This window comes from Hemitrygon akajei, chromosome 24 (genome assembly GCF_048418815.1).
Source record: "Hemitrygon akajei chromosome 24, sHemAka1.3, whole genome shotgun sequence".
NCBI lineage: Eukaryota > Metazoa > Chordata > Chondrichthyes > Myliobatiformes > Dasyatidae > Hemitrygon > Hemitrygon akajei.
Window position 1 is genome coordinate 52932295 of NC_133147.1, and position 26212 is coordinate 52958506.

The window sequence follows — 26212 nt, forward strand, 5'->3', positions numbered from 1 at the left end:
TTAGCAGCTCAGTTCCTCAAACTGAATCAGATGGGGACTGCAAAGCGTTGAAGAGAAACCACAGGAGTTCCTGAAAGAGAGAAAAAGGGGTAAACATCCCATCACACACTCCCGGGGTCAGACACAGAGTGAATCTCCCTCCACACCGTCCCATCACACACTCCTGGGGTCAGACACAGAGTGAAGCTCCCTCCACACCGTCCCATCACACACGCCCATTGTCAGACACAGAGTGAAGCTCCCTCCACACCGTCCCATCACACACGCCCATTGTCAGACACAGAGTGAAGCTCCCTCCACCTCTTGCCACCTACAGCAGGAGTTCCTCTGCTCCCAGAGGGACAGAACTCTTTCCCAACAGCCAGAGTTCTTGTGCACAGCCTCTTCTCCCAACGGTGGACCCCAGCTCAGTCAAACAGGCAACATCTCGTGACTGATGATTGTCAATATCTACCACGCCACCGACCCCCCTCCCACCCCACCCAATGACTTAATCTTCCCGCTCCACACCAGGACTGCGGGATCAGACGTGTAGAGGGAAATTCACTCTGTGTCTGACCCCGAGAGTGTGTGATGGGACGGTGTGGAGGGAGTTTCACTCTGTGTCTGACCCCGGGAGTGTGTGATGGGACTGGGTGTAGGTAGTTTCACTCTGTGTCTGACCCCGGGAGTGTATGATGGGACGATGTGGAGGGAGATTCACTGTGTGTCTGACCCTGGGAGTGTGTGATGGGACGGTGTGGAGGGAGCTTCACTCTGTGTCTGACCCCGGGAGTGTGTGATGAGACGGTGTGGAGGGAGCTTCACTCTGTGTCTGACCCCGGGAGTGTGTGATGGGACGATGTGGAGGGAGCTTCACTCTGTGTCTGACCCCGGGAGTGTGTGATGGGACGATGTGGAGGGAGATTCACTGTGTGTCTGTCCCTGGGAGTGTGTGATGGCACGGTGTGGAGGGAGCTTCACTCTGTGTCTGACCCCGGGAGTGTGTGATGGGACGGTGTGGAGGGAGCTTCACTCTGTGTCTGACCCCGGGAGTGTGTGATGGGACGGTGTGGAGGGAGCTTCAGCCTGTGTCTGACCCCGGGAGTGTGTGATGGGACGGTGTGGAGGGAGATTCAGCCTGTGTCTGACCCCGGGAATGTGTGATGTGACGGTGTGGAGGGAGCTTCACTCTGTGTCTGACCCCGGGAGTGTATGATGGGACAGTGTGGAGGGAGTGTGTGATGGGACGGTGTGGAGGGAGCTTCACTCTGTGTCTGACCCCAGGAGTCTGTGATGGGATGGTGTGGAGGGAGATTCACTCTGTGTCTGACCCCGGGAGTGTGTGATGGGATGTTTACCCCTTTTTCTCTCATTCAGGAACTCCTGTGGTTTCTCTTCAACGCTTTGCCGTCCCCATCTGATTCAGTTTGAGAAACTGAGCTCATAAACCAGAGATTTAAAAAAGTGATAAAATCATGCTGATGTGTTTTTCAGCCTCAGAAGGGACCCGCTCCACTCTCCGGACTGCTCCCGGACCAGCGTCCTATTCTCCCTTCCCTGCTCTACCGGGGCTGCGGACAGCCCTTCCGTTCGTTTCTGCACAGTTCATCTTCAGGATTGGTTGCTGTGGTCGCAGCAGTTTGGGATCTGAGTCCAACTCTCCCGAGCTGCCCGGGGGGACGGAGTGAGCCAGAGATTCCGGGGAGGCTGAACTTCATCGAGAGGGAGAGCAGGCTCCAAGGTGAGTCGGTGGGGACCCAGGAAGGAATGCCGGAGCTGGGGTCCCTAGGGGCCGGCAGTGGATGATGAATGGTGGGGAGGGAGAGGGTGGGGTGGTGTGGGGGAGGTGCGGATGGTGGAGCGCACTGCGTTCATTTCGGTGAGGAGGGAGTGCCGTGCTGAGGGTGAGGAGGTGAGGAGGGAGTGTCACACTGAAAGCCACTTTCTTCCCCTTCCCCGTCCATTTCCCGTCTCTGCTGTGGGGCTGGAGGGTCTGTCAGGGAGGAGAACCAATGCGGTGTGTGAGGGCTGGTGAGGAGTGAGCACCGTGGTGCAGGAGAGGCAGAGAGGGGGGAGATGGTTGTTATCTCCATCCTCTCTCTCTTATCCAACCAGCCCTCCTCTCTCCATCTAGGCCCCTCTCCTTCCCACCCCCTTCACCCCTCCCTTTCTTGTTCTTCCCTCCTCTCCATCTCTTCCCCTGCCCCCTCCACCCTTTGCCACTCACCTTCCCCTCTTTCCCTCCTTATTCTTTCCACCGTTCCTGCATTCAACCCTCCCCCCACTTCACCTCACTTCCTCCGTCCCCCTTTCTCTTTGCTTGTCCGTGCCACGTACTGCAACCTCCCTTCCCCACACCCCATTTCTACCCCCTCCCTCCTTTCCTTCACCCTTCCGTCTCCTCGCAATGTTTCCACCTTTCCTCCTCCTCCTTCTCCCCATCCCTCCTCCTCTTCCTTCCTCATCTGCCCCTTCCTTCTCCTCATTCCCCTCCCTCTTCCTCCCTCTTACCAACCCTCCTCCACTCTTTCCCTCTTCCTCCCACACCCTCCCCTTCCCACCTCCTTCTCCTCCCCTCCCCTTCCCACCTCCTCCTACTCTCCCCTTTCTCCTCCACCCCTTCCTCTCATGTTCAGCCATCCCCTCCCCTTTCTCCTCTTACTTTTCCTCCTCTTCCCTTCCCCTGCTCCCCTCTTTCTTCCTGCTCCTCATTCCCTCTCCTTCACCCTCCCCATTCCTCAACCTTCTCTCCTTCATGTTCCCCCTCCCCATTCCTGATCCCCTCCCCTTGCCTCTTCCTCCTCTCCCCTCTTCCCCCTCCCCTTCACTCTTCCCATCCCCTTCCCTCTTCACCGTTTCTCTTAAGACTCCGTCTTCCCCTTCCCTCTCCTCCTCCTCTCACCTTGTCTACTCCCTCTCCCATTTCTCTCCTCTTCCCTTCTCTCTACCTGTCCTTATTCTTCAGCCCCGGTTATCTTCAACCAATCTTCACCTGTCCTCCCTTCCCTGTCTCATCTGACCCTCCTTCCGCCTTTCAGCACCCAGCATCCTCCCCTTACCCATCCATTTCTCTTCCCTTCGCACCTCCTCATCCCCCAGTTTCAGTTCCTCCTCTGTTGTTCACTCCCTCCCCCTCCCTTTCTCCCTTCACTCCTGTTTCTTCCTCTATCATCTTCACCTATGTCTCCTCTCCCACGCTCCTCTCCTTTTGACCCAATCTTCCCTCTTTTCCCTCCCTATCTCTCCCTGCTTCCTCTTTCCCTCACCCACCTCTCTACTTTGCTCTTTTTGTCCCTTCCCTCCATTCCCAACTTCTCTCACCTCCACAATATCTTCCCCTCCAGGCTCAGCATGATGTATTATGGAGATGATTACTTCTACAACATGTCTTCCTTTGGAAACTACTCTGATGAGAGCATTCCTGAGGATTCTGGGACCCAACTGCCAACATCCGCCATCTTGTCCATCTTTGTCTACGCACTCACTTTCATGTTGTGCGTCCCTGGCAACGGGGCCGTCATCTGGGTGACAGGCTTCAAGATGAAGCGGAGCGTCAACACGGTGTGGTTCCTGAACCTGGCTGTGGCAGACCTGACCTACTGCCTCAGCCTCCCCTTCCAGATGGCTAACGTTGCCCTGGGAAACTCCTGGCCTACAGACAACGTCCTCTGTAAGCTCATTCCCTCTGCCATCGTCCTCAACATGTACGCCAGCGTCTTCCTATTGACATTGATCAGCATCGATCGCTTCCTGTCTGTCACTAGGCCCGTTTCGTCCCAGACTCACCGTTCCCTGTCTTGGGTGCGTGCGGCCTGCCTTGCGGCCTGGGGCCTCGCCTTCCTCATGAGCCTGCCCACTCTGCTGACACGGAAGATGTACATAGGCTCTGAGTTCAACTTGACTTACTGCACCTTGAACTACACCGGGACTTATTTTGGAGACCGGACCAGGGAGGTGGTGGAGGTGACACGGGCCCTCTTTGCCTTCATCTTGCCCTTCCTCATCATGACATTCTGCTACCCTCCTGATCGGCCAGAAGCTGCAGAGGGGCAAGTTCGCCAAGTCCAGCAAGGCCAGGAAGCCTGTCCGCCTCATTGCAGTTGTAGTTGCCGCATTTTTCCTCTGCTGGCTCCCATACCACATCTGCGGCCTAGCTCAGGCTTTCTCCAAACATCAGGCAGACTGGGTCTGGGATAGCTTATCCGTGGGCCTAGCCTCCCTCAACAGCGCCCTGAACCCCATCCTCTATGTCTTTGCCGGCCACGACTTCCGCCAGGTTTTCCGGCGTTCCCTGTGCAACTCGCTCCGATTGGCCTTTGCTGAGGAGCGGACGGAGTCAGCTTGCAAGACTCGCATGAAGACCATCTCCAGTATAGATGCCAGTGTGTGAGGGCTCTCCCTCTACGTCCCGCCAATGCTGGCTCCTCACTCCATCCTGCCATTGATACCCCTTACTCCATCTTGCCCTGTGTCACCTCCCACCATTATAGCACCCGTTCCCCTTCGCCAGCGCTCTGCCTACCATTGTCCCAATCCTACAAGGCCTATCGTTCAAGGCCTGGTGAACGAAAATCCTCGGCTGAAAGCCAACCTCTGACCCCTGCCCCGCCCAACTATTTTCCTGTGATCTTTTCAACCTCTGAGCAACTAACTGAATATTTCCCCGCAGTCGCCAGATAGCATCCGATCAAAAAAAAACCTGCCCCAGCTCAAAGGACTCTCTGCATGAGTTCAGACCAAGTTGGTTCACTGCCTCCGGGGCCCAGCTTCCTCATTTCCATGGCGACCAAACACGACAGTTCTATCGCGCTGTGACTTTTGTCCCCACGCCTGCCACCTCCGTCAGATCCCCCCTCAGCCTGCCCCACTCTAGGGAGAACAGACACTGCCTCTCTGGTCTCTCCTCGTAACCAAAACACTCCGTCCCAGGCAACGTCCTGGGGAATCTCCTCTGCACCCTCTCCAGTGCAGTCACCTCCTTCCTGTAGTGTGGAGACCAGAACTGGACACTGTACTGCAGCTGTGGGCTGGACAAAGTTTCGGGACAGGACCCTTCACCGGGACTGTTTATTCATTAAAAATAAAATCATGAAATAAAATTATTAATAAAATGAGTAAAAGATATCTTTATTCATCTATGGAAATGAATAAACATGACTGCTTATCTATTTCCATAGATCCTAGGATGGTGGGGTGGAGATACATCTCTACTAAAGGAGATGTAAGGTTCCCCTTTCCTCCACCAGCCTGCAGGTCACCCTTGGGCAAGTTGTAGACCCTCCAATCAGGGTCACGTGAAACCGTGGGAGCAGGTGGTGGGTGGTCATATGATCTGTATGGGGAGGGTGGATCAAACTGGATCGTCTTCTCCGGGGGCTGAGGGGAGACCTGCTGGAAGATTATAAAATCATGGGAGCATGGATGGGATGGACAGTGACGATCAGTTTCTCCTCCCGCCCCCGGGAAGAGGGCTTTGTTTCAGGGGGAGAGGAAGGAAAGTTTAAAGGAGACGTGCTGGGTGCCAGAAGTGGGCTGCCATGAGTGGAGGTGGTAGTGGAAGCACCGGCCTGTTTAATTAATGAATTTATTGAGTTACAGCGCAGATCAGACTCTTCCAGTCCTTCGTGCCACACCGCCCAGCAATCACCTGATCTAAACCTGCCTAGTCCCAGGATAGTTTATAATAGCCAATTATCCTACCAACCGGTATGTCTCTGGACTGTGGGATATAACCGGATCACCCGGAGGAAACGCACACGGTCACCGGGTGAATGTACAAACTCCTTACTGGCAGTGGCCGGAATTGAACCCGGGTCTCGAAGTGATCGAAGTGACTTTGACTGTAGGATGCATTATTGGTGCCAGATGGGGTGGTCTGAGTATCTCAGAAACTGCTGATTTCCTGGGATTTTCACACACAGCGGTCTGTAGAGTTTACAGAGAATGGTGCAAAAACAAATGAAAAACACCCATTGAGTTGTGTGGGCGAAAAAGCCTTGTTAATGAGAGAGATCAGAGGAGAATGGCCAGACTGGCTCAAGCTGTCAGGAAGGTGGCAGTATCTCCAATATCCACTCGTTACAACAGAGGCCACAACACGTCAAACCTTGAAGTGGACGGGATAGAGGAGCAGATCACAAGCATACACTCAGTGGCCGGTTTATTCAGTACAGGAGGGACCGAATAAAGTGGCCACTGAGTGTATGTAGACACCTGATCGTGCAGGGAATGGTGGGATACGGGTCACGTACAGAAAGGATTCAGCTGAATTCAGCAGTTTGCTCAGCACAGATATCCCTCTACGATATCTCCCCCGTTGCCCAAAACCGGTTCTGCAACAGCAGATGTTTAAACTGAAGGCATCTCCACACAGGCTTAACAGTGGATCCCCGGGTCCAATCCCGCAGCCGTTGTGGAGAGAACGACCCTTCAGTGAGGATGAGAGACAAATGTATCAGGAAAGAACTCAAGCCGGGGTTGAAGGTGGCCAAAAGTCTCCTTGGTGAGGGGATAAAAGAGAATCCCCAGGTATTGTATTGAACCAGATTCAGAATCACTGGCAGATGTTGAGTAATTTATTGACTGTGTACAATGCATTGCACTACATAACAATAGAGAAAAAACTGAATCACAGTAAGTATGTATGTAATAGTTAAATTCAATAGGTAGCACAGAAATAAAAATCAAAAACCAGGTAGGTAATATGGATGGGTTCAACACCTATTCAGAGATCTGATGGCAGATGGGAAGAATCTGTTCCTGAATCACTGAGTGTGTGACTTCAGGCTTCTATACCTCCTCCCTGGAGCAATGAGAACAAGGCGCGGCCTGGGTGATGGGGGTCCTTAATGACAGATGCTGCCTTTTTGAGGACTTGAGGGTTGCATACGAGAGGGTAGGGAACCGAGGGTGGAGCTTCTGTTTGGAGTGACAGGACGGGGGTGGAGTGCCGCGTGACTAACTTGTGTTGGAATTCAGCATGGAAAAGGACAAGAAAGGTAGTGAGTATGGTGTGGGCCTTGCTAATTTGCAAGGGCACGCTGGGAATAAGGAGGCAGTGGTGCTGGGTCTCCTGAGAGGCCCCCAGTTAATGAAGAGGAGGGATGGAAGCATGGCCTTTTACAAGGCAGGTCATGGCAGACAGGCTTGGCTGATCTTTCTCAGGAGCTGTCGAAGGCGATCGACAAGGGTAGAGAGTGGCTGTTGTCCACATGGACTTCAGTAAGGCACCTGACAAGGCCCCTCACGGTAAACTGTTAACCGTTAACCGTTGATGCTCTGACAAATCCAGAACCTATCCACCTCCACTTTAAATATATCCAATGACCTGGCCTCCACAGCTGTCTGTGGCAAAGAATTCCAGAGATTCACCACCATCTGGCTAAAGAAATTAATCCTCACCTCCGTTCTAATGGGATTTCCCTCTATTCTGAGTCTGTGCGCACTGGCCCTAGACTCCCGCACTATAGGAAACATCCTCGACATGTCCATTCTCTCTCAGCCTTTCAATATTCAAAAGGATTCATTTAAATCACATTTCAACCATCCAGACAAAAATGTTGGCAATATGGGCAGAGAAATGGTGGATGAAGTTTAATCCAGGTGAACATGAGGCATTTTAAAAAAAGGATCTAGTGATTTCCCAGTGTATACGATGAATAAACTCTCCTCGGGCTTCCAGCCGGGTTCAGGAATTGATTTTAACTGATGTTTGGATTGTAAACTCTGGATGAAGACAGGCGTTTAACTTTGCAGGATGAAAAGTTCAGGGAAAGTATCCAGTAAATGGCTGGAATGTAAGGAGCGCTGATGAAGCTATGGCCCCTCATGTTAACCATTTCAGTCCTGGGAAATAGCTATTTATACGATCAATGCCTCTCATCATCTTACATGCCTCTATCAGGTCACCTCTCATCCTCTGTCGCTGCTGTGTGATCGGTTCCCCTGTTATGAGTCAGTACTACGAAATAACCGACAGTATACCATTTGGAATTAAACAATTAAGCTTTATAATTCTTAATTTGACTAAAGGGTTAGTAAAGAAAACAAAAAGAAAAGGGCCCATTTTAATGAAACTGACTAATGTGGACAAGTTGGAGCTCACGGTTTTCCTGCCGTTGGTCCTCCATCAATTTCCCCGGGCTTTCTCAACTCCAAGTCCACTCCATCCTGCTGATGGATTCTCCTTTCAGGCAAATTCTCTCTTCATCTCTCACCGAACAAAAGACTCGGATCACCTTGTTCTCAGGCACACAACAAGAAAAAACACTCCCTTCATTGGATGGTGCATATTCAAAAGCCCCCGTTATCTCTATCTCATGACCCAAACACTGCTGCTGCAGAAAAACCACTACTTTAGCAGTGAAACCTTTCCCAGGGTATTACATATAGATGTAATAGATGTAAGGGTATTACCTTACGGCTGTTGATCTTAATTCCACAGTTGATGAAGGGCAACACACCATACGCCTTCTTAACAACATTGTCAACCCGCACAGCAGCTTTGAGTGTCCTAGGGACATGGACCCCAAGATTTCACTGATCCTCCACACTTACTGTTAATATTATGTTCTGTCTTCAAATTTGACCTACCAAAATGAATCATTTCACACTTGTCTGGGCTGAACTCCATTTGCTACTTCTCAGCCCAGTTCTGCATCCTGTTGATGTCGAGCTGTAACCTCTGTCAACCCTCCGGACCCCCAACCTTTGTGTCATCAACAATCTGACTAATCTTTCGTGGAACTGACTCATAACGGGGGAACTGATCACGCAGCATCGATACGAACAAGCGGTTTTGCTGCTCAGATTCTATGAGTTGAGTAATAAAGGTGTGGGCGGATGGATATCCTAAGCTGATTCACGATGTGTGGGGAGTGCAGGGCCCCACCGATGCTGCCTTCACATCAATAAACTGCGAGGGAAAGACGTATTTGTTCAAGGTCCGAGGGGCTTCCGACTGGGGCCGGGCGCGGTCGTTTCTCTGGGTTTGAATCTATGTTGCGGCGTTAAATTACATTGATTGAGATCCGTAGTGCGGGGTGTCGAGGCAGCAGATCGGTGGGAAGATAAGAAATGTGGCTTATGGGATGCTTGCTTTTAGTTCACAGCGGGCTAAGTTCAAGAGGTTGTGATCCAAGTTTATAAAAGTCAGGTTAGGCCACATCTGGAGTAATGCATGCAGTCCTGGTCACCCGGCAAAGGATGTTGAGCTTTGGAGAAGGAGCAGAAGAGCTTTACCACGATGCTGCCTGGTTTAGAGGGCATGTGCTATCGGGAGAAGCTGGACAAACGTGGAGTGTTTTCATTGGAGCTGCAGAAGCTCAAGGGAGATTTGATTGAGGTTTATAAGATTATGAGACTCATAGATGGAATAGACAGGGAGTATCTTTTTCCCAGGGTAGAAATGTCTACCAGAGGGCATGCATTGAAAGTGAGAGGGGGTTAGCTGGTTCAGCACAACATTGTGGGCCGAATGGCCCATTCCCATGCTCTACTGTTCTCTGTTATCAGTCTATCTACTCGTGTGACCACTTTCAGGGAGCTGTGAACTTGACCCCAACATCATCCTCCTATTGTTCATCAGCGCTCCTTACATTCCAGCCATTTACTGGATACTTTCCCTGAACTTTCCATCCTGCAAAGTTAAACGCCTGACTTCATCCAGAGTTTACAATCCAAATATCAGTTAAAATCAATTCCTGAACCCGGCTGGAAGCCCGAGGAGAGTTTATTCATCGTACACACTGGGAAATCACTAGATCCTTTTTTTAAAATGCCTCATGTTCATCTGGATTAAACTTTATTTGCCATTTCTCTGCCCTCATTTCCAACTTTGCTGTCTGTATGATTGAAATGTGATTTAAATGAAACCTTTTGAATATTGAAAGGTTGAGAGAGAATGGACATGGCGAGGATGTTTCCTATAGTGCGGGAGTCTGGGACCAGAGGACACAGCCTCAGAATAGAGGGAAATCCTTTTAGAATGGAGGTGAGGATTAATTTCTTTAGCCAGATGGTGATGAATCTCTGGAATTCTTTGCCACAGACAGCTGTGGAGGCCAGGTCATTGGATATTTTTAAAGTGGAGGTGGATAGGTTCTGGACTCGTCAGAGCATCAAGGGTTAACGGGAAGAAATCAGGAGACTGGAGTTGAGAGGGATCATAATCGATGTAAAGGTACAACAGACTCAATGGGCCACATGGCCTGTATATATACATACAATGTTGATCTCAGACCGCGATCGCCTACACCATACGACACGGCGCATAATGAGCCAACAATCGCTCCTCTGAGTCCCTCCAGCGTTTTGTGCGTGTTGCTCGGGAAGAGTTAGCAAGAGCTGCAGAATCTCTTGTGTTTACAACAGCGGTCCCCACCCTGGGGTCCGGGGAGACCCCTTGCGTGATTGGACCATAGCACAGAAAAGTGACTTTGACTGTAGGATGCATTATTGGTGCCAGATGGGGTGGTCTGAGATCAACATTGTTCATGGCAAATTTTCTTACAGAAGTGGTTTGCCATTGCCTTCTTCTGGGTAGTGTGTTTACAAGACAGGTGACCCCGGCCATTATCAATACTCTTCAGAGATTGTCTGCCTGGCGTCAGTGGTCGCATAACCAGGACTTGTGATCTGCACCGGCTGGTCCCGTTTGGTCCCTGCCTTGGGTGCGTGCGGCCTGCCTTGCGGAGGTGAGAGAGGTTGGGAATGGAGGGAGGGGACAACATGAGGAAAGGAGGGAGATGGGTGAGGGAAAGAGGAAGCAGGGAGAGATAGGGAGGGAAAAGAGGGAAGATGCGGTCAAAAGGAGAGGTGCATGAGAGAGAAGAGGTAGGTGAAGATGATGGAGGATGAAAGAGGATTGAAGGGAGTGGGAGGGGGATGAACAACAGAGGAGCAACTGAAACAGGTGGATGAAGAGGTGTGAAGGGAGGGGGAGGGTAGAGAGATGGATCGGTAAGTGGAGGATGCTGAGTGCTGAAAGGCAAAAGGAGGGGTAGAGGAGATGGAGAAGCGAGGACAGGTGAAGATTGGTTGAGGATAACTGGGGGGGGTGAAGAATAAGGACAGGTGATAGAAGGGAAGAGGAGAGAAATGGGAGAGGGAGTAGACAAAGTGAGGGGAGGAGGTGAGGGAAGGGGAAGAGAGAATGGGATGGGTCCTGTTTGAGGCTGAAAATCACATTAGTATGATTTTATCATTTTTTTTTAGTGTTACTTCATCACTTCTTTTTAATCCCTGCTGTCCGGTTTTACAGCTCAGTTCCTCAAACTGAATCAGATGGGGACGGCAAAGCGTTGAAGAGAAACCACAGGAGTTCCTGAATGAGAGAAAAAGGGGTAAACATCCCATCACACACTCCCGGGGTCAGACACAGAGTGAAACTCCCTCCACACCGTCCCATCACACACTCCCGGAGTCAGACACAGAGTGAAGCTCCCTCCACACCGTCCCATCAGACACTCCCGGGGTCAGACACAGAGTGAATCTCCCTCCACACCGTCCCATCACACACTCCCGGAGTCAGACACAGAGTGAAGCTCCCTCCACACCGTCCCATCACACACTCCCGGGGTCAGACACAGAGTGAATCTCCCTCCACACCGTCCCATCACACACTCCCGGAGTCAGACACAGAGTGAAGCTCCCTCCACACCGTCCCATCACACACTCCCGGGGTCAGACACAGAGTGAAGCTCACTCTACACTGTCCCATCACACACTCCCGGGGTCAGACACAGAGTGAAGCTCCCTCCACAGTGTCCCATCACACACTCCCGGGGTCAGACACAGAGTGAAGCTCCCTCCACACCGTCCCATCACACACTCCCGGAGTCAGACACAGAGTGAAGCTCCCTCCACACCGTCCCATCACACACTCCCGGGGTCCAACACAGAGTGAAGCTCCCTCCACATCGTCCCATCACACACTCCCGGGGTCAGACACAGAGTGAAGCTCCCTCCACACTGTCCCATCACACACTCCCGGGGTCAGACACAGAGTGAAGCTCCCTCCACACCGTCCCATCACACACTCCCGGGGTCCGACACAGAGTGAAACTCCCTCCACACCGTCCCATCACACACTCCCGGGGTCAGACACGGAGTGAAGCTCCCTCCACACCGTCCCATCACACACTCCCGGGGTCAGACACGGAGTGAAGCTCCCTCCACACCATCCCATCACACACTCCCGGGGTCAGACACAGAGTGATGCTCCCTCCACACCGTCCCATCACACACTCCTGGGGTCCGACACAGAGTGAAGCTCCCTCCACACCGTCCCATCACACACTCCCGGGGTCAGACACAGAGTGATGCTCCTTCTACACCGTCCCATCACACAATCCCGGGGTCAGACACAGAGTGAAGCTCCCTCCACACCATCCCACCACTCACTCTCAGGGTCAGACACAGAGTGAATTTCCCTCTACATGTCTGATCCCGCAGTCCCGGTATGGAGCTGGAAGATTAAGTCAGTGGGGTGGGGTGGGAGGGGGGTCGGTGGTGTGGAAGATGTTGACAATCATCAGTCACGAGATGTTGCCTGTTTGACTGAGCTGGGGTCCCGTGATTAGGCTGGGTTAAAACGGGGGACTGCTGGGCAGCGCGGCTCGAAAGACTGGAACGGACTGTTCTGTGACAAAGCTCAATAAAAAAATAAGTAAAATGAAAAATGTTTATATATGGGCACATACACACAGAGAGGTTGTCCATTGAGTCCACTATGGGAAGGTTTTTAAAGTGGTAAAGCCATGCCCTGGGGTATAATATGCAATATAGACAGAGATGCACACACACACACACACACACACACACACACACACACACACACACACACACACACACACACACACACACACACACACACACACACACACACACTGTATGTACAAAACAAATGTATATCCTGTGATGTTTCCTCCTGTCTCTGTGGTGCTGAGGGTGATAGATCGCCCCTCGCTGCTGTGCTTCATGTCTGTGAACTTTTCGGCAATTTGTCCCGCTGAAATGATGAACTGATCCGGAGGGTCATCTGGGTGCGCCGGGGATTTGGAGAAACGATCGCTTTGAAAACAAGCCCACGGCCCAGGAAAGGGGAGATGGGTTGTGGGGAGTGCCCAGACTTTTAAAATAAAATGTCCAAGGTATTGCCTGTCTTCACCAGGGAACTGGGAAGGGGAGGGATTTCAGCAAGTGTTCATGATGGGACTGTCACAGTCTTTGCTCCTTTGTGCCTCACAGTTCCACAGACACCTCTTGCCACCTACAGCAGGAGTTCCTCTGCTCCCAGAGGGACAGAACTCATTCCCAACAACCAGAGTTCTTGTGCACTGCCTCTTCTCCCAACGGTGGACCCCAGCTCAGTCAAACAGGCAACATCTCGTGACTGATGATTGTCAATATCTACCACACCACCGACCACCCTCCCACTCCACCCAATGACTTAATCTTCCAGCTCCACACCGGGACTGCGGGATCAAAAGTGTAGAGGGAAATTCACTCTGTGTCTGACCCTGAGAGTGAGTGATGGGACGGTGTGGAGGGAGCTTCACTCTGTGTCTGACCCTGGGAGTGTGTGATGGGACGGTGTGGAGGGAGCTTCACTCTGTGTCTGACCCCGGGAGTGTGTGATGGGACGGTGTGGAGGGAGCTTCACTCATGTGTCTGACCCCGGGAGTGTGTGATGGGACGATGTGGAGGGAGATTCACTCTGTGTCTGACCCCGGGAGTGTGTGATGGGACGGTGTGGAGGGAGCTTCACTCTGTGTCTGACCCCGGGAGTGTGTGATGGGACGGTGTGGAGGGAGCTTCACTCTGTGTCTGACCCCGGGAGTGTGTGATGGGACGGTGTGGAGGGAGCTTCACTCTGTGTCTGACCCCGGGAGTGTGTGATGGGACAGGGTGGAGGGAGACTCACTCGGTGTCTGACCCCAGGAGTGTGTGATGGGACGGTGCGGAGGGAGTTTCACTCTGTGTCTGACCCCGGGAGTGTGTGATGGGACAGGGTGGAGGGAGCTTCACTCTGTGCCTGACCCTGAGAGTGAGTGATGGGACGGTGTGGAGGGAGCTTCACTCTGTGCCTGACTCCGGGAGCGTGTGATGGGACGGTGTGGAGGGAGTTTCACTCTGCGTCTGACTCCGGGAGTGTGTGATGGGACAGGGTGGAGGAAGCTTCACTCTGTGTCTGACTCTGGGAGTGTGTGATGGGACGGTGTGGAGGGAGCTCCACTCTGTGTCTGACCCCGGGAGTGTGTGATGGGACGGTGTGGAGGGAGCTTCACTCTGTGTCTGACCCCGGGAGTGTGTGATGGGACAGGGTGGAGGGAGTTTCACTCTGTGTCTGACTCCGGGAGTGTGTGATGGGACGGCGTGGAGGGAGGTTCACTGTGTCTGACTCCGGGAGTGTGTGATGGGACGGTGGGGAGGGAGCTTCACTCTGTGTCTGACCCAGGGAGTGTGTGATGGGACGGTGTGGAGGGAGGTTCACTCTGTGTCTGACTCCGGGAGTGTGTGATGGGACGGTGTGGAGGGAGCTTCACTCTGTGTCTGACCCCGGGAGTGTGTGATGGGACAGGGTGGAGGGAGTTTCACTCTGTGTCTGACCCAGGGAGTGTGTGATGGGACGGTGTGGAGGGAGATTCACTCTGTGTCTGACCCGGGAGTGTGTGATGGGATGTTTACCCCTTTTTCTCTCATTCAGGAACTCCTGTGGTTTCTCTTCAACGCTTTGCTGTCCCCATCTGATTCAGTTTGAGGAACTGAGCTCATAAACCAGAGATTTAAAAAAGTGATAAAATCATGCTGATGTGTTTTTCAGCCTCAGACGGGACCCGCTCCACTCTCCGGATGCACCCGGACCAGCGTCCTATTCTCCCTTCCCTGCTCTACCGGGGCTGCGGACAGCCCTTCCGTTCGTTTCTGCACAGTTCATCTTCAGGATTAGTTGCTGTGGTCGCAGCAGTTTGGGATCTGAGTCCAACTCTCCCGAGCTGCCCGGGGGGACGGAGTGAGCCAGAGATTCCGGGGAGGCTGAACTTCATCGAGAGGGAGAGCAGGCTCCAAGGTGAGTCGGTGGGGGCCCAGGAAGGAATGCCGGAGCTGGGGACCCTAGGGGCCGGCAGTGGATGATGAATGGTGGGGAGGGAGAGGGTGGGGTGGTGTGGGGGAGGTGAGGATGGAGGAGTACACTGCGTTCATTTCGGTGAGGAGGGAGTGCCGTGCTGAGGGTGAGGAGGTGAGGAGGGAGTGTCACACTGAAGGCCACTTTCTTCCCCTTCCCCGTCCATTTCCCGTCTCTGCTGTGGGGTTGGAGGGTCTGTCAGGGAGGAGAACCAATGTGGTGTGTGAGGGCTGGTGAGGAGTGAGCACCGTGGTGCAGGAGGGGCAGTGAGTGGGGAGATGGTTGTGACTTCCATCCTCTCTCTCTTTTCACTCCAACCCTCCTCTCCCCACTCAGGCCCCTCTCCTTTCCACCCCCTTCAAACCTTCACCCCACCCTTTCTTGTTCTTCCCTCCACTCCATCTCTTCCCCTCCCCCTCCACCCTTTGCCACTCACCTTCCCCTCTTTCCGTCATTCTTTCCACCATTCCTGCATTCAACCCTCCCCCCACTTCACCTCACTTTTTCCGTCCCCCTCTCTCTTTGCTTGTCCCTGCCACGTACTGCAACTTCCCTTCCCCACACCCCATCTCTAAACCCTCCCTCCTTCCCTTCACCCTTCCGTCTCCGATGCAATGGTTCCACCTTTCCTCCTCCTCCTTCTCCCCATCCCTCCTCCTCCCGTCCCCATCCCTCCTCCTTCTCTTCTTCTTCCCATTCCTCCTCCTCCCCTTTTCTTCTTCTCCCCTTCCCTCCTCCTCCTCTTCCTCTTCCTTCCTCATCCACCCCTTCCTTCTTATTTCCCTCCCTCTTCTTCCTCCCTCTTACCCACCCCCCTCCACCCTTTCCCTCTTCCTCCCACACCTTCCCTTTCCCACCTCCTCCTCCTCCCCTCCGCTTCCCACCTCCTCCTCCAATCCCCTTTCTCCTCCACCCCTTCCTCTCATGTTTAGCCATCCACTCCCCTTTCTCCTCTTACTTTTCCTCCTCTTCCCTTCCCCTGCTCCCCTCTTTCTTCCTGCTCCTCATTCCCTCTCCTTCACCCTCCCCATTCCACATCCTTCTCTCCTTCATGTTCCCCCTCCCCATTCCTGATCCCCTCCCCTGCCCTCTTCACCTTTTCTCTTAAGACTCCCTCTTCCCCTTCCCTCCCCTCCTCCTCTCACCTTGTCTACTCCCTCTCCCATTTCTCTCCTCTTCCCTTCTCTCACCTGTCCTTATTCTTCAATCCCCCGGTTATCTTCAACCAATCTTCACCAGTCTTCCCTTCACCATCTCCTCTGCCCGTCCTTCTGCCTTTCAGCACCCAGCATCCTCCACTTATCCATCCATTTTTCTTCCCTTTGCACCTCCTCATACCCCAGTTTCAGTTCCTCCTCTGTTGTTCATTCCCTCCCCCTCCCTTTCTCCCTTCACTCCAGTTTCGTCCTCTATCATCTTCACCAACCTGTCCTCTCCCATGCACCTCTCCTTTTGACCCCATCTTCCCTCTTTACCCTCCCTATCTCTCCCTGCTTCCTCTTTCCCTCTCCCACCTCTCTACTTTTGTCCCCTCCCTCCATTCCCAATCTCTCTCACCTCCACAATATCTTCCCCTCCAGGCTCAGCATGAGGTATTATGGAGATGATTACTTCAGCAACATGTCTTCCTTTGGAAACTACTCCGATGAGAACTTTCCTGAGGATTCTGGGACCCAACTGCCAACATCCGCCATCTTGTCCATCTTTGTCTACGCCCTCACTTTCCTGTTGGGTGTCCCTGGCAACGGGGCCGTCATCTGGGTGACAGGCTTCAAGATGAAGCGGAGCGTCAACACGGTGTGGTTCCTGAACCTGGCTGTGGCAGACCTGACCTACTGCCTCAGCCTCCCCTTCCAGATGGCTAACGTTGCCCTGAAGAACTCCTGGCCTACAGACAATGTCCTCTGTAAGCTCATTCCCTCTGCCATTGTCCTCAACATGTACGCCAGTGTTTTCCTATTGACCATGATCAACATTGACCGCTGCCTGGCCATCACTAGGCCCGTTTGGTCCCAGACTCACCGGTCCCTGCCTTGGGTGCGTGCGGCCTGTCTTGTGGCTTGGGTCCTCGCCTTCCTCATGTGCCTGCCCACTCTGCTGACACGGAAGATGTACATAGACTCTGAGTTCAACTTGACTTACTGCACCTTGAACTACACCGGGACTTATTTTGGAGACCGGACCAGGGAGGTGGTGGAGGTGACACGGGCCCTCTTTGCCTTCATCTTGCCCTTCCTCATCATGACATTCTGCTACCTCCTGATCGGCCAGAAGCTGCAGAGGGGCAAGTTCGCCAAGTCCAGCAAGACCAGGAAGCCTGTCCGCCTCATTGCAGTTGTAGTTGCCGCCTTTTTCCTCTGCTGGCTCCCATACCACATCTGTGGCCTAGCTCAGGCTTTCTCCAAACATCAGGCGGCCTGGGTCTGGGATAGCTTCTCCGTGGGCCTAGCCTCCTTCAACAGCGCCCTTAACCCCATCCTCTATGTCTTTGCCGGCCGCGACTTCCGCCAGGTTTTCCGGCGTTCCCTGTCCACCTCGCTCCGTTTGGCCTTTGCTGAGGAGCAGACCGAGACAACTTGCAAGACTCGCATGAAGACCATCTCCAGTATAGATGCCAGTGTGTGAGGGCTCTCCCTCTATGTCCCGCCAATGCTGGCTCCTCGCTCTGTCCTGCCATTGATACCCCGTACTCCATCTTGCCCTGTGTCACCTCCCACCATTATAGCACCTGTACCCCTCCGCCAGCACTCTGCCTACCATTGTCCCAATCCTACAAGGCCTATCGTTCACGGCCTGGTGAACGAAAATCCTCGGCTGAAAGCCAACCTCTGACCCCTGCCCTGCCCAACTATTTTCAAGTGATCTGTTCAACCCCTGAGCAACTAACTGAATATTTCCCCGCAGTTGCCACATAGCGTCCGATCAAAAAACCCTGCCCTGGCTCAAAGGACCCTCTGCGTGAGTCCAGGCCAAGTTGGTTCACTGCCTCCTGGGCCTGGCTTCCTCATTGCCATGGAGACCCGACATGACAGCTCTATCTCGTCGTGTCTTTTGCCCCCACCCATGCCCCCTCCATCAGATCTCCCCTCAGCCTGCCCCACTCCAGGGAGAACAGACACTTCCTCTCCGGTCTCTCCTCATAACCAAAACACACCGTCCCGGGCAACGTCCTGGGGAATCTCCTCTGCACCCTCTCCAGTGCAATCACCTCCTTCCTGTAGTGTGGAGACCAGAACTGGACACTGTACTGCTGCTGTGGGCTGGACAAAGTTTCGGGACAGGACCCTTCACCAGGACTGTTTATTCATTAAAAATAAAATCATGAAATAAAATTATTAATAAAATGAGTAAAAGATATGTTTATTCATCTATGGAAATGAATAAACATGACTGCTTATCTATTTCCATAGATCCTAGGGTGGTGGGGTGGAGATACATCTCTACTAAAGGAGATGTAAGGTTCCCCTTTCCACCACCAGCCTGCAGGTCACCCTTGGGCAAGTTGTAGACCCTCCAATCAGGGTCACGTGAAACCGTGGGAGCAGGTGGTGGGTGGTCATATGATCTGTATGGGGAGGGTGGATCAAACTGGATCGTCTTCTCCGGGGGCTGAGGGGAGACCTGCTGGAAGTTTATAAAATCATGGGAGCATGGATGGGATGGACAGTGATGATCAGTTTCTCCTCCCTCCCCCGGGAAGAGGGCTTTGTTTCAGGGGGAGAGGAAGGAAAGTTTAAAGGAGACGTGCTGGGTGCCAGAAGTGGGCTGCCATGGTGGGAGGTGGTAGTGGAAGCCCTGGCCTGTTTAATTAATGAATTTATTGAGTTACAGCGCAGATTAGACTCTTCCAGTCCTTCGTGCCACACCGCCCAGCAATCGCCTGATCTAAACCTGCCTAATCCCAGGATAGTTTATCCTACCCTACCAATACCTATACCAATACCAATACCAATAGGGTACCAATTACCCTACCAACCGGTATGTCTCTGGACTGTGGGATGAAACCGGATCACTCGGAGGAAACTCACACGGTCACCGGGTGAATGTACAAACTCCTTACTGCAGTGGCCGGAATTGAACCTGGTTCTCGAAGTGATCAAAGTGCATAAAAGCAGGCAGACATGGTCAAGAGGTTCAGACCAAACACGGGAATGGGGGAGGAAATGTGATCGAAGTGACTTTGACTGTAGGATGCATTATTGGTGCCAGATGGGGTGGTCTGAGTATCTCAGAAACTGCTGATCTCCTGGGATTTTCACACACAGCGGTCTGTAGAGTTTACAGAGAATGGTGCAAAAACAAATGAAAAACACCCATTGAGTTGTGTGGGCGAAAAAGCCTTGTTAATGAGAGAGATCAGAGGAGAATGGCCAGACTGGCTCAAGCTGTCAGGAAGTGTCAATTTTTCCAACGATATTCTTGACATCTTACCTTTCCAAAGAAACTTCCTCACATATTTATTTATCTCTTGAAAAAACTTCTGGGGTAATTGTATTGGTAATGATTGAAATAAATATTGTAGTCTAGGGAATATATTCATTTTTATAGTATTTACTCTACCTACTAATGTTATTGGTAATGCCATCCATTTATCAAGATCCTCCTGAATTTTTTTTAAAAGTGGTAAATAGTTTAATTTATATAAGTTTTTTGTGTCATTATCAATTCTTATACCTAAATATTTTATACCATTTGCCGGCCATCTAAATTGAGTTATTAATCGACATTGACTATAGTCTCCATTAGTAAGAGGTAAAATTTCGCTTTTATCCCAATTTACTTTATAACCTGATATTTTCCCCATATTCTTCTAGCCTATAAGATAATTTACCCAATGAGTGTAATGGATCTGTTAAATAAAGTAGAACATCATCAGCAAATAAATTAATCTTATATTCTTCCTGATTAACTCTAAAACCCTTAATATCTGGATCCATTCTAATTAATTCAGCTAATGGCTCTATTGCCAACACAAACAAAGCAGGTGATAATGGACAACCTTGCCTAGTTGATCTTGTTAACTGAAATGGTGTCGAAATTTCAAGAATATCGTTGGAAAAATTGACATGGAAATTTGATCTAGGAGGGTTACAACTTCCAAATTTTAAGAACTATTATAAAGCAAATCAACTTAGATTTATTGCATCTTTTTTTGAGAAAGATAAACCGGCATGGATTAGAATAGAACTGGACAAAATAGGAGAAAACGTACCAGAAGATTTTATATATAAATGGGAATCTAAATGGATACGGGAAAAGAAAGAATCTCCTATATTAAAACATTTGATTGATTTATGGAATAAGATAAATGTTGATGATGAGACAAAAAAATCTTTATTAGCAAAGAGATCTTTAATTCAAAATAGACTTATTCCTTTTACAATGGACAATCAACTTTTATATAATTGGTTTCAACAAGGGATTAAATATATAGGAGATTGTTTTGAAGGAGGTATATTAATGTCATTTGATCAACTAAAGAATAAATATAAAATATCAAATAACACTTTATTTTGTTACTTTCAATTAAGGGCTTATATAAGAGAAAAATTAGGTCAAACAATGTTATTGCCGAAATCTAAAGAAATAGAAATTTTAATTCAAAAAGGAAATATTAAAAAATTTATATCTTGTATGTATAATTTGATTCAAAACCAGGCAACTAAACAAGGAGTCCATAAGTCAAGACAAAAATGGGAAAGTGATTTGAATATTAAAATTGAAGAAACAAATTGGTCAAGACTGTGCCTTGACAGTATGACAAATACAATAAATGTTCGGTTAAGATTAGTGCAATATAATTTTTTACATCAATTATATATTACACCACAAAAAATAAATAAATTAAATCCAAGTTTATCTGATCAGTGTTTCCGATGTAACCAAGAAACTGGTACATTTTTACATTCTACATGGTCTTGTTCTAAAATTCAACCTTTTTGGACAAATTTAAGACTTTTATTGGAACAAATTACGGGAATAAAACTTCCTCATAATCCAATATTACTTTTACTAGGTGATATTGAAGGGACAAAACCAAAACTCAAACTTAATAAATATCAGAAAGAATTTATAAAAATTGCGCTGGCTGTAGCCAAAAAGGCTATTGCAATTACTTGGAAATCAGATACATATTTAAGTATAGATTGTTGGAAAAAAGAAATCTATGGCTGTATTCCATTAGAAAAAATTACTTATAACTTAAGAGATAAATATGAAACATTTTTGAAAATCTGGGGCCCTTATTTACAAAAGACAGGATTAAATATATAGGTGCTCTGAAGAGAAAATTAATGGCTACTTGGGGAAAGAAATAAATACATATACTAAAGTTATTAAGAACTCCATGGAGCATGTGGAGACCTTCCAACAACCAGGCACTCTTTCTTTCTTTCTTTTCTTTCTTTCTTAATTTTTTTTATATAGGGAAGTTAGGGGGGAGGGATTAAGGGGAGGGGGGAAGGGTCACATATCCTTTTTTCTTCACTTGTAATCATTTAAAAATTTAATTAAATAAAATTTAGAAAAAAAAAAGCTGTCAGGAAGGTGGCAGTATCTCCAATATCCACTCGTTACAACAGAGACCACAACACGTCAAACCTTGAAGTGGACGGGATAGAGCAGCAGATCACAAGCATACACTCAGTGGCCGGTTTATTCAGTACAGGAGGGACCGAATAAAGTGGCCACTGAGTGTATGTAGACACATGATCGTGCAGGGAATGGTGGGATACGGGTCACGTACAGAAAGGATTCAGCTGAATTCAGCAGTTTGCTCGGCACAGATATCCCTCTACGATGTCTCCCCCTGGTGCCCAGAACCGGTTCTGCAACAGCAGATGTTTAAACTGAAGGCATCTCCACACAGGCTTAACAGTGGATCCCCGGGTTCAATCCCGCAACCGTTGTGGAGAGAACGACCCTTCAGTGAGGATGAGAGACCAATGTATCAGGAAAGAACTCAAGCCGGGGTTGAAGGTGGCCAAAAGTCTCCTTGGTGAGTGGGATAAAAGAGAATCCCCAGGTATTGTATTGAACCAGAATCCGAATCACTGGCAGATGTTGAGAAATTTATTGACTGTGTACAATGCATTGAACTACATAACAATAGAGAAAAAACTGAATCACAGTAAGTGTGTATGTATGTGTATATACACATGGGGGAAACTTGGGGGAAGAAACTGTTACATAGACTGGTCGTGAGAGCCCGAATGCTTCAGAGCCTTTTCCCAGACGGCAGGAGGGAGAAGAGATTGTATGAGGGGTGTGTGGGGTCCTTCATAACGCTGTTTGCTGATAGCGTGTAGTGTAAATGTCCATGATGGCCGGAAGAGAGACCACGATGATCTTCTCAGCTGACCTCACTATCCGCTGCAGGGTCTTGCAATCTGAGAAGGCCATGTGACCCATTGAGTCTGTTCCACCTTTACATCGATTATGATCCCTCTCAACTCCAGTCTCCTGCTTTCTCCCCGTTAACCGTTTATGCTCTGATGAATCCAGAATCTATCCACCTCCACTTTAAATATATCCAATGACGTGGCCTCCACAGCTGTCTGTGGCAAAGAATTCCAGAGATTCAGCACCATCTGGCTAAAGAAATTAATCCTCACCTCCGTTCTAAAGGGATGTCCCTCTATTCTGAGGCTGTTTCCTCTGGTCCCAAACTCCGGCACTATAGGGAACATCCTCGCCATGTCCATTCTCTCTAGGCCTTTCAATATTCAAAAGGATTCATTTAAATCACATTTCAATCATCCGGACAGAAAGGTTGGAAATGTGGGCAGAGAAATGGCAGATGAAGTTTAATCCAGATGAACATCAAGTCAAGTCAAGTCAACTTTTATTGTCATTTCGACCATAACTGCTGGTACAGTTGTTACGTATTCAGGCAACAATAAATATATATGAGTTAGGCAAGGGTTTTTATAACAAATAACACGTTTATTAAACACTGAAAACAAACCCCCAAAAGTAAACAAACACTAGCTTAACCGGAATTCAGCTGCTGTGCGGCAGATTCACAGTTCTTAATAGCGTTGCAGTTCAAACAGTTCTTAAAGCGGTATTGAAAAAAAACAGTTCTTTAAAGCGGTATGCCGAAAGTTCAAAAGCTCACAGTCCATTTTAAAGGAGAGACTTTTTAAAGCGATTTAAATTCTCCTCCACGTCGTTGTCCTTCGATTCCCCCCGGCGTCAAACTTTCCCATGAAGAATTTTATGAAATATAACGGCTTAAAGGCACTGACATTCCTTCCACACTATTCTCAATCTCCCGCTATCCCAGCGGAGATTAACACGAGAACAGTCAACAAAATCCTTCCGAATGAGGATCAAATAAGGTCGAACTTTCCACCGTCGAAAATCGATTCTCCTCGATCTTTATCTTCCAAATTCTTATCTTCACTCTCCACCAGCAAAGAAACTGCTAGCAGTGACCTTTTAAACTTTAGGCATTATATAAAACTTCATTTTTCAACTAAACTGCGTCTAAACTAAACCCTGTACACATCAGACTTCCAATATAACTCGGAGTCCTGCCATGTGCAGAAGTTCGCTGATGACACGGCCATAGTGGGGTGTGTCAGGAATGGACAGGAGGAGGAGTATAGGAAACTGATACAGGACTTTGTGATATGGTGCAACTCTAACTACCTGCGTCTCAATATCACCAAGACCAAGGAGATGGTGGTGGACTTTAGGAGATCTAGGCCTCATATGGAGCCAGTGATCATTAATGGAGAATGTGTGGAGCAGGTTAAGACCTACAAGTATCTGGGAGTACAGTTAGACGAGAAGCTAGACTGGACTGCCAACACAGATGCCTTGTGCAGGAAGGCACAGAATCGACTGTACTTCCTAAGAAGGTTGGCGTCATTCAATGTCTGTAGTGAGATGCTGAAGATGTTCTATAGGTCAGTTGTGGAGAGTGCCCTCTTCTTTGTGGTGGCGTGTTGGGGAGGAAGCATTAAGAAGAGGGACGCCTCACGTCTTAATAAGCTGGTAAGGAAGGCGGGCTCTGTCGTGGGCAAAGTACTGGAGAGTTTAACATCGGTAGCTGAGTGAAGGGCGCTGAGTAGGCTACGGTCAATTATGGAAAACTCTGAACATCCTCTACATAGCACCATCCAGAGACAGAGAAGCAGTTTCAGCGACAGGTTACTATCGATGCAATGCTCCTCAGACAGGATGAAGAGGTCAATACTCCCCAATGCCATTAGGCTTTACAATTCTACCGCCAGGACTTAAGAACTTTTTAAAAGCTATTATTAATGCTTTTTGAGATAGTGATTTAGATGCTTATCATATTTTTTACTGAGTTAAGTATTGTATGTAATTAGTTTTGCTACAACAAGTGTATGGGACATTGGAAAAAAAGTTGAATTTCCCCATGGGGATGAATAAAGTATCTATCTATCTATCTATCTATCTATCTATCTATCTATCATCACATTAAATCACGCAGTGACATGAAGTCATCTTGGCAAATCCAGCCACGAACTGCCCCACCTGACAGGGTGGGTCTTCCTTTTATACCCTGTAAAAAAAAACCTGTCACATGACCTCTACTGGCGGGAAAATGACGTCACTCCACCATCACAAGACCATTACCTCAAGTCCAGTATAACTCCAACCCCAGTCACGTGACAAGGGTACCACTGTCACGTGTCACGGGTACGTAACACCTCCCTCCAAAAAAAACATTTTTGATCTTACAAGAACAAAAATTTTAACAATTACTTACAAGAAAAACAAATGTATAAATTATATAACATACACAATATACAATACAGTAGAAGTGTTACAATAAAAAAACACTAAAAAAAAATTACATTGTACATTCAACATCGAGATAGACAATCAGCAACCACATTATCTTTACCTTTAACGTGAATTATCACAATATTGTACTCTTGTAACATCAAACTCCAATTTAATAATCTTCTGTTTTTGTTTTTCATCTTACTCAGAAAAACTAACGGATTATGATCAGTGTAAACAATATGTGGTTTTTGAGTTGTACCAACATATACTTCAAAATATTCCAAAGCTAAAACAAGAGATAACAATTCTTTCTCTATTGTTGAATAGTTTCTTTGATGCTTATTAAATTTCTTAGAAAAGTAAGCTACTGGATGATCAACCTCATCACCCTCATTCCTTTGCATCAATACTGCTCCCGCAGCTTCATCACTAGCATCTACAGCTAATGAAAAAGGTTTTCCAAAGTCAAGTGCCTTAAGCACAGGTTGTTGACATATCATTGTTTTCAATTTTTCAAATGCTTCCTGACAAAGCACTGTCCACACAAACTTCACATTCTTCTGCAGAAGGTTAGTTAATGGAAGGGCAACACTAGCAAAATTCTTACAAAATTTTCAATAATATCCTACCATTCCCAAAAATCTTCTGAGAGTTTTTTTCCCCGTCGGAGTGGGAATCTCTAAAATTGCCCGAACTTTTGCCTGAACAGGAGCTACCTTACCTTGACCTACAACATAACCAAGGTAAGTCACAGTGGCATGTCCAAATTCACTCTTGGCTAAATTAATAGTCAAGTTAGCTTTTGAAAGCTTTTCAAACAATTTCTCCACAGCAATTATGTGTGCTTCCCAAGTATCATTTCCTGTCACTAAATCATCAATATAAGCATCAGTATCTTTCAATCCCTGAATCACAGAGTTAATCATCCTCTGGAAAGTACCTGGGGCATTCTTCATCCCAAATGGAAGAACATTATACTCATATAACCCAGATGGAGTTACAAATGCAGAAATCTCTCTACCTCTGTCCGTTAATGGAACACACCAATACCCTTTCAATAAATCAATCTTTGTAAGGAACTTTGCTTTCCTAACTTTATCCACACAATCATCTACTCTAGGAATTGGATATGCATCTGTTTTCGTTACAGCTTTCACCTTCCTATAGTCCGTACAAAATCTAATACTACCATCAAGTTTTGGCACCATAACACATGGCGAACTACAATTCGAGTTAGAATGTCTAATAATATCATTCTCTAACATGTATTCAATTTCTTTCTCAGCAAGTTCACATTTTTCCATGTTCATCCTATATGGATGTTGTTTAATAGGTTTG

General features: G+C 48.7%; 3 protein-coding genes across 3 annotated transcripts in view; all 3 read left to right on the forward strand.

Annotated features, from left to right (window-relative positions):
- The first annotated feature begins 1498 nt into the window (after window positions 1-1498).
- Window positions 1499-15117, forward strand: LOC140715737 (C3a anaphylatoxin chemotactic receptor-like). The gene is made up of 4 exons (XM_073028107.1): window positions 1499-1723; window positions 3327-3945; window positions 4019-4352; window positions 14807-15117. The coding sequence occupies exons 2-4, from the start codon at window positions 3334-3336 to the stop codon at window positions 15115-15117; spliced, it is 1257 nt and encodes a 418-aa protein (XP_072884208.1). The 5' UTR covers window positions 1499-1723; window positions 3327-3333.
- Window positions 14927-26212, forward strand: part of LOC140715740 (C3a anaphylatoxin chemotactic receptor-like) — a 150292-nt gene continuing 139006 nt past the window's right edge. Inside the window, exon 1 of the mRNA XM_073028109.1 lies at window positions 14927-15052. The gene's annotated coding sequence lies outside the window, so the exon portion shown is untranslated. The remainder of the gene's footprint in view (window positions 15053-26212) is intronic.
- Window positions 16697-17734, forward strand: LOC140715738 (C3a anaphylatoxin chemotactic receptor-like). Its single transcript, XM_073028108.1, has one exon. It carries the CDS (start codon window positions 16697-16699, stop codon window positions 17732-17734), a length of 1038 nt encoding a protein of 345 aa, XP_072884209.1.

Bases quoted from the DNA above. Each gene is read 5' to 3' on its own strand.
- LOC140715737 (XM_073028107.1), top strand. From the start codon at position 3,334: ATGATGTATTATGGAGATGATTACTTCTACAACATGTCTTCCTTTGGA. The intron at 3,946-4,018 runs GTGACACGGGCC...CTGATCGGCCAG, and splicing joins GGACCAGGGAGGTGGTGGAG to AAGCTGCAGAGGGGCAAGTT. The intron at 4,353-14,806 runs GTATAGATGCCA...TGTGTTTTTCAG, and splicing joins TCGCATGAAGACCATCTCCA to CCTCAGACGGGACCCGCTCC.
- LOC140715738 (XM_073028108.1), top strand. From the start codon at position 16,697: ATGAGGTATTATGGAGATGATTACTTCAGCAACATGTCTTCCTTTGGA.